At 35.6% G+C, this 9258-nt stretch overlaps 1 protein-coding gene across 1 annotated transcript in view; it reads left to right on the forward strand.

Annotated features, from left to right (window-relative positions):
- RELN (reelin) overlaps positions 1-9258 on the forward strand; it is a 710657-nt gene that overhangs the window by 358835 nt on the left and 342564 nt on the right. Inside the window, exon 7 of the mRNA XM_007944540.1 lies at positions 2484-2580. Within this exon, the coding sequence (XP_007942731.1) occupies positions 2484-2580 (97 nt within the window). The remainder of the gene's footprint in view (positions 1-2483; positions 2581-9258) is intronic.

Below are 9258 nucleotides of genomic sequence, written 5' to 3' on the forward strand. Positions count from 1 at the left end.
ATTCTAGTCTGTCCTATAAGGTCACTGTGAGTCAGAGTCAACTAGATGGCACACAAAAACGACAACAGGCCATCAATATAAGAATTGTCTTTAGACAATATACAGATGTCCAGACTCTACCTGAATCAAAACTATTGGAGGGGGGTTGTTAATATCTAGATTTTATATAGATATTCATTTTCTGATATAAAGTTAACTTAGGAACTGCTGATCTATATTTATAGATAGAAAGCTTGCTATGAGAATTCAAACAGCAGGCTTCAGACTTCACAGCAACAATGATGTCTTTAGCTCAGAGTCACTGAAGGCCAGTGGCAGATAGCCTTTGTGAGGTGTGAGCATTCTTTTAATTTTTCCTCTGTCAAAGTTAATGCCTTTTCTCAAGTCATCTCACAATGACTTAGAGGTCAAATAATCCTTATCTACCACTAAAATCAGAAGCTCATTATGATTTTTGTGCTGTTTCTCTGTACTTTTATCCCAACCACACGCCTTTAGGAAAAAATTGCATGTGCACTTTAGATAAACAGCAGCAAAAAGTTCATATAATAAGTTCTCTGTAGGGAAAACAAACCTTTACATATTACTCCTGAAGCATAGGATGGTGCTTACTGTGTGCCAGGCATTAGTCTACATGGTTTAGCCATCAGACCTTAATAATAGTTGTATTTACGAAGTTGCTTTCATTCATTCATTCAACAAGTATTTTTGGCGTACAGCATGCTGGGGATAAAGTGGTGAGTAGGGTGCTGTTGCCATCATGAAGCCACTGCTATGTCTATTCTACTGTCAAGGACGTTTTATTAGAATCTTGCTTCTCAGTAATCAAGAGAAAATTTAAATCTCTTAAGATGCTTTGAGGTACTAACATTTTTAATTTCACATAAAAAATTCTGCTCTATTTTTTCTTAAAATAAATAAATGAAAGGTTTTTGATGATCTCCTTGTATGAGAACACAGCTCAAAAGATTAAAATAATCCCAGTTATTTCTTCCATGCAGTACACATACACTTATACACATATGGGGCACTTATGTGTATTTGCCAAGTTTTTACTTATTTATTGTGCTTCTGCCTCTTGGCTTTACAGACTACCTGGTCTCTTTTCACACTTTTGTCTTCTTCCTGGTAGGGTGGCAGTTCCCTCCCTCTGAAATGAGTACACAGCTGAAAGGGCATAATGCAGTGATCTCTAAAACCAAGGGCAGGGTGCCCTTTCCATAATGTTTGGCACCTGGAATGTGAAATGTTCTTGAAAATGTTCTTTCTACATGAAATAGAGCTCTCATGTGGTTTGACGTTCAGACAAGGGAAGCATAGATCTTTCTTTCTACATGTTAGGTATGTAATGGCTGCAGGTTGAAATGTCACGATACAGAGCATTATAAATGTTACTGTAACTATGAATAGTCTAATCCAAAATATTCATACCCTCAACTTTTACTAGATAAAGGCATGAATAAATTTTCTTTTGAGGTGCTGTCCTCAGGTGTTTTAACCACTTCATCTTGTAGTACTATAGTAAACCAGCTAATAAAATTATTTGCCAAGTAATGTAATAAGCCAGTATCCAAAATTTGCTTGCATTGTTATTTGGACATATTAATTCTTGTTTTATATATACTAATGTGTGGATTAAATAATATCTGACTCGATTATTTTAACATAGTAGAATGTATACATGCAAATTTATTTGACAATGGCTATTCTAAAAATTTAAGGAGCTCTGATGGTGTAGTAAGTAAGGTATTTATTTGTCTGCCAAGCAGGAGGTCAGCTGTTCAAACCCACCAGCTGCTCTGAGGGAGGAAGATGAGGCGATTTACTTCTGTAAAGATTTACAGCCTTGGAAACCCAATGGGGATTGCTAGGAGTCAGAATTGACTCCATGACAGTGTGTTTGCTTTTTATTTATTTATTTTTTATGTATCATAAACATTTGCTCTGACCATAACTGAAAAGAAAAATGTTTAAAATTTGTAAAGCATCTTTTGATTTTTGTTCATTATATGAATGGATGCTGATTTTCTTATCTTTTAATGTTTGCAAACATCCTTTCCTTGGACACAGGCTGTATTTTATGTAATTTTCAATAATAACATCAGCCATTATTAAGTGCCTACTATGAGATTGGTTCTGTACTGTGTATTTTATAGACATTCTCTCATTCAATCCTCTAAATGGTAGATGAGATTAACATCAGTGGTATTATCATAATTTTGCAGAGGAAGAAATTGAAACTTTGAGATGTGAAGTAACTTGCCCAACCCAGCCATTAAGTGAAAGAATTGGGATTTAAGTTCGGATCTTTCTGGCTTCAGGTCTCCTTAATCATGTCACAGTACTGAATACCATTATCTTCCTCAAAATCTGATTTTGAGCTATATAACAATAACTATTTCATCTTTGCTGTCCTGAGCAGTAAACCACCTAGTGCTATCTCGTACACTTTCAGACTGGGAATGTGTTCTTTGTTCCCGCAGGGTTGACTGTAACAACTGTGAGACAGGAGAACAGTGTGGGGCAATTATGCATGGCAATGCTGTCACCTTCTGTGAGCCGTATGGCCCAAGAGAATTGGTAAGTATACACTATACATGTACATCATTCCAAATACATAGCAGTTACTGAATTGGTTTTTTTTTTTTTTGCCAGTACAAGGTTCTATTATCAGTTCAGATACATTTTGAAGTATAAATTATATTTTGAGTTCTATTTCAAATATCTCATAACTTGGAAGAGTAATTTTACCATCTATTTTTAAAACATGATGAACATAATTAATGTCATAAACTGCAATTGTAGAGATTGTTGAAGTGGCAAGTGTTTACCACAATACAGAAACACATTGAATAAAATTAATACTTCCCTTCAAAAAATAAAATATGCAAATATAAAATTATTGGACATTTTTCTAGATTCTACTTTAATATACATATTTACCAACATGAAAGTAACAGCAAACTCTTGCCATTGGTATCAGTCACTATGAGGGGGAAGCAAAAGTTGTTTTTCTTTTTCAGGAGTACTGACTTCAAAGCTATAGATTAATGCTACCACATATCAATTGGTTGAAGAAAAACTAAAATTGATTTACTTAGTGTTCCTTGTAAAACATTTATTGCTACTTTAATAATTTACCCAGTGCAAGTAAAATATTTAACATGTAAAAGTAAAAATCACAGTAATGAAAGTGTCAGCACAGTGAATCTCATTAAATATGGTGCATCTCGATAATTAGATGGCTTTTTAATAATACAGGTATGACATGATATATTTAACAAGCGTGCACCAACCAACAAACCACTTGCCGCAGAGTCAGTTCTGGCTCATGGTGACCCTGTGTGTTTCAGAAGAGAGCTGTGTTCCATAGGATTTTCTATGACTGTGATCTTTTGGAAGTAGATCACCAAGCCTTTATTCCAGGGCACCGATGGGTGGATTTGAACCACCAACCTTTCAGTTAGCAGCTGAGTGCTTCACTGTTTGTGCCACGTACATATACATACAGTCGTACTTGAGTACGCACAGGGGGTTTGGTTCTCCACTCCCACCTCCACCTTACCCCCAGATACCAAAATCCAGGAATGTTCAAGTCCCTTACAGTGTAGTATTTGTGTATGACTTACCCCTGTATCCTCCTGTATATTTTAAATCAAATCTAGATTACTTATAATACCTGACACCCTCTAAATGCTGTATACGTAGGACTTCATGCTCTCTCTACCCTTTGAGGGATTGCTTTGACCACTTAATTGCTCCCCCTCAAAAAATATTTTCAATTCACAGTTAGTTGAATCTGCAGATGTGGAAGCCGCAGACACAGAGGGCCAACTGTGTGTATGTATGCTTGTGTATATGCACATATGCTATATATTTGCATCATATCTAAAAAAGTTACGACTTTTTAAGTTCATGTATAAAGTTTACTCTTAAAATTGTCCTTATTTTCTCCTTGCAAAAGTGATAGATGAGCAATTTTGTCACATTATTTTTAAGCTTTGGTTCCAACTACAGAGGAACTTTGGTGCATTTGAAAAATAGTAAATGTTAAAGAACACACTAACACAGTCATTGACCAGATTTAAAAGACAGCCACAACAACAAACAAACATACTTTGTTTTTTTCCAAGAAGAGCTTACTTTCCTTAAATGTAAACTGGTTAGCCGTTGCTTACTGATGATAAATTATTGGGTCGTATGCAAAATGCAATATGAGCATTCTAAATTAACAGCAATGAAACCACTCAGCATCAACATGTGGGCAGTGAGTCTGCTGTTACTTAGTACTTCTTTGTGGCATGAAGACTGCATTCATTTCACATTATTGAAAAAGAATACAAAAACAACCGTTATATTCTCGCTCAATTCTTTTGATGTAGTACTCCTTTTACAACATCTCTTGCTTTTCAATTTGATCTTCAATACCTTTTCCCCCTTTTTTCTCCCACATCTTCTGTATCATGAGACTTTTAGTAACAGGTTGTATTTTTCACCCCAAAAGTCACACATTGTGTTTCAAAATCATTAACTTTAAAAATTGCCGAAAGACTGGTTTTCACAGTAAAGGGGGGGAAGAAAACTAGATAGGCAATTAAAAGAAGATTTAGTTATCAAAATGTGAAAGCCAATTAATTTTTGTAACATGGTTCTTATTTTATACTGCTTGAATACCTCTTTCATGACAATAGATACATTTAATTTATTAAAGATGTGAGCTTCAGAACATTGATGAATTGAAGTTTTTAGTTGAAATTGGAACATAAACAGAATTAATTGGATGCAGATTACAATAATTGGTGCTCATAATTCAAACCTCAGAGGTGTTATAATATTCCTGCAGACAAATGTGAAGTTAAGGTGTTCTTTAAAAAAGATAGATTTGCTAGTATGTTTTAAATAATGTACCATGACTGAATTTATTATCTATAAACCTTAAAACCAAATAAAAAATTTTACTGAAGTTAATTGAGCTTAGAAGTAATGCCTTTTAGAAGGTTCTCCATTCAGTACTATTTCTAGAAATGCTTAGCAAATTCTTTTTTGTTTCTATTAGTCAATAGGAATTTTTTTTTTTAAATCTAAGAACATTATGCCAAAATTCAAATTACCACAGCATAACAATTGAAGTATCTAGTTTACTTGATCCACATATCAAATGGACACTTATTCTACTGTATTCCAGTTTGTTTCACATTTGAATCAATATACCTAATAGTCTAGATTTTAATTATATTACATAATTGATGTGACATTTCAACTGAAAAGGCATATGTTGAAAATCATTATTATTTGAGAAAAAGAAAACCTATGCAGATTTATATTCCCATCATACATGTTTCCCCAAGATGAATTTGTGTTATAGAGTCAAAGGAGAGAGAATGAAAATAGATTGTTAACAGTGGAAGTGGCATCCACATTTTACCTACTACCAACTTTTTCAAATTTTCCATACTTTTTATACCATATTTTTGGCACAAAAGCTAAAATAGATATTGTACCCATGCTGTGTTTACAGAAGCCAGGTCAATTGAAAAGTGAGACACAATCAATTAACATATATCATCTTTATGAAAATCCATATATTTGCATGGTGCTTCAAAACTGAGTCCCTTCAAAACTGTTTAGGGTGAACTGATTAAAGTTATCAGCCCCTAAAACTCCATTTGTGTGTGTGTGTGTGTGACTTGGGTAAAAGTTTACAGAGCAAATCCACTTTCCATACAGCAGCTCACGTACACTTTGTCTCATGACGTTGCCTACAATTTATCACAATGCAACAGCTCCCCTCCCACTTCCTCCCCATAGTTACCCCTTCCCTGTGACCATGAACTCCTGCCCCTGAGCTGACTCCCTGTGCATACACAGGCCTTCTATTCTCCCATGATTGTTGTCTCCAAGGAATGAATCTACCTAGTGTAAATGTTCAACTCATGTGCCTGTCTTTTGTTTGGCTGGAAGCCACAGGAGTGGGTTCAATTCCAGACCTGAAGGGCAGCCAGGGACCATAGTCTCAGTGCTTCCATCAGGCTCTTTTAGACCAGCAAACCTGGTCCCTTTTTTTTTTTTTCCCCCAAATGATTTTGTGTTTTGTTCCACATTGCTCTCCCACTCTATCCAGGATCTCTTACATAGATCCCCCTCTGAGTGGTTGACAGTGATAGCTGGGCACCATCTAGTTCTTCTGGTCTCATATTTATGTAGGCTGAGGATCGCAGGTGTACCAGTTGCTTGGACTAATTGTTTCCATGAATCTTTGGTTTTCTTCATTCTTCTTTGCTCTGGATGAGGGGAGACCCATCGTTGCATCTAGATGGCTGCTTGCAAGCTTTTAAGATCCCAGTCACTACTCGCCAAAGTAGGATGTGGAACAATGTTTTGTGTAGTATGTTATGCCAGTTGAGCTTGATGTCCCCTGCAACCATGGTCCCAAGCCCACAGGTCCAACTACTCACTCTCTCTGGGTCGCTGGCTCTGGTCGAGAAGTAACTACAAACTTGACCCTTGTCAGCTCTACTATATACCTGGGAATTCTTACAGAACATACCAATACATTTGTAGAAACATTGTCTGCCAACCCTATACATGGTCTTATACACTACCCCCTGCATAGACATACCTCATAGTTCAGCCTGTCCACCCATCTATCCACCCATATATTCCCATGTTTGCCTTCACTGACAATCCAGGACTGTATGTGCAAAAGGGTTCATCTTTGTTGTCTGTACCTCCCATGTACATCTCTATGTCTTCCACTTCCACAATGCCACCATGTTGATCATTCACATTTGGTATGTTGCTTTTCTCTTCACCTAAATCAATACTTGTCTCTACCTATCTAACAGTGTTTCCTACCCTCCTTTCCCACCCCTGGTAACCAACAAAGAAAATTCCCTTCTATATATAAACCTTTCCTTGACTTTTTTACAATAACAGACCAATGCAATATTTGTCCTTCTGTGATTGACTTATTTCACTCAGCATAATGTCCTCCAAGTTCATCCACATTATGCAGTGTTTTGCAGATTCTACATTATTCTTTAGGGGTGCATAGTATTCGATTGTGTGTATGTACCATAGTTTGGTTATCCATTCTTCAGTTGATGGACATTTAGGTTGTTTCCATATTTTGGCTATTGTAAATAGTGCTGCAATGAACATGGGTGTGCGTATATCTGTTCTTGTCCTGGGTGTCACTTCTTTAGGATATATACCTAGTAATGGAATGGCTGGGTCAAATGGTATTTCTAATTCCAACTTTTTAAGAAATCGCCATACTGCTTCCCACAGTGGTTGTACAATTTGACAGTCCCACCAGCAGTGTGTGAGAGTCCCAGTCTCTCTGCATCCTCGCCAGTGTTGTTATTTTCTGTCTTGTTGGACTTTGCTCCTAGTGCTGGAGCAAGATGGTATCTCATTGTTCTAAAACCCCACTTTAAAAAAAAAAGATGTTTTCATAAATGTAGGTCTTATTGAATTTGTGAAATAAAGAACCATGGGCAAAGAACCTAAGTAGGCTAAGGCTTTGTTTGTTAAAATGCCAAAAAGATCAACTCTTCTTTTGAGAACTTAGTCAGCTAGCCATTGTATTTCAATAAAAACCAAAGTCAGTGAGAGGCAACCTCTGCTATAATATGCTATAATATGGGCATACACATGTTTACATTTTCTCTGCTACCATGGTGATCACCCCTCACCTGTTTTAGTCAATCCATAAAATCTCCACATTTCAGGTGGTGGCACTGTACTTAATTCATTTTGCTGGTGTAAAATGAAGATAAAAAGAAATTAATTTACCCACTCTTTTAATATGTGCTTTCTGAGAAACTAAAATAAAATAAATTATGTTACCCTCCTATTTTATTAAAAAAATTATTTACTAAATTATTCTCACATATTTGAAAATTCATTTTAGTTATAAAAGGATAAATTCAGGTTGAAACAGGATCAAGCCTGATAAAAAAAATGTACAGGGAAGAGGTGCAGAATGCCAGAAGAAGAAAGGTGATGAGGAGAAATACATCACCATGTCCTGCAGCTCTCAGGACAGAAAGTTACTCAGATTCACTTAGTCATCATGCTCATGTTCTATAGTTTGGAGTGTATGGGAATTCAAGAGCACTGAGGTTTGGTAGAAGAAAAATAATCTGTAGGTCCTTCACAGTGGCTCTGTACCTTATCAGTGCTCTTAAATTCCCAAGTAGATGCCATCTTAGAATCCAAAGAGGCATAATGCCTTTTTGTTTTCAAATATCAGATCAAAAGACTTAACTTCACAGTCTAAAATTACACATTTGAACTCAAATTAATACATAATTTATAATACCCAATTGTAAATATAGGTGAATAGGTTTTACGGGCAATGCTTCTTGTTATTTTATCTTCATTTTTCCTATTCTTTTTTGTAGCTGACAATTTTACTGATCAATTCAGTGGCAAAAGGAAAAGAAATAAAAGTCAGTCATTCCACCACTCCTTACCCTCCCTCAGGAAGAAAAATTTAGAATCAATGATTAATCAAAGTCTAAGGTCACCCTCAGTTAGCACATGCAATTTGAAAGTTGGCAGTATTTCATTCACTTGCAGTTTGCTGGTAGAGGTCACAGCTGTGGAGCTTGATCACACAAGTGATACTAGCACTATTGATTATACCACCAGGATCAATATCTAAGACTCTCTTAGATGTAACATATATATATGTTTGTAGTTATATGGTATATTTAATGCACTAACAGTAGCAATAACTATGGTGTTTTTATTATTTAAAAAATTTCATATTCAGGACTGTTTTATAATTCATCTTACGAATCTATTCAGCTGCATAAAATCAAAGGGAAAAACAACATTCATTCAATTTACGTAAAATTTTTAAATGTCTCTGTTGGCATTATTCCTCTTTGCATTTTAATATGAGCTTGTTTTAAGATGAAATCCAGGAGGACAAATAGTTGAGCTTATTCTAAAAGTCTGAGAAAAACCAATTTGTAAAGGAATCTATGAGTCCGCTCCAACTCCACGGCACATAACAACAAAGGAATCTTAAGAAGGTACTTGTATCATAGTTACATGAAGAAAATTCTGTTGGTACATATCTTAGTTATCTAATGCTGCTATAACAGAAATAGCACACATGGGTGGTTTTAACAAATAGAAATTTAGTTTCTATTTGTTAAGTGGAGACTATTTAAATTCAGTTTAAGAGGCTAGAAGTCTGAATTCAGGACACTTTTCTTTCTGTTAGGGAGTTCAGGTTGCACT

Source organism: Orycteropus afer, unplaced genomic scaffold, assembly GCF_000298275.1.
Source record: "Orycteropus afer afer isolate SDZICR_OR568_19922 unplaced genomic scaffold, OryAfe1.0 scaffold00007, whole genome shotgun sequence".
NCBI lineage: Eukaryota > Metazoa > Chordata > Mammalia > Tubulidentata > Orycteropodidae > Orycteropus > Orycteropus afer.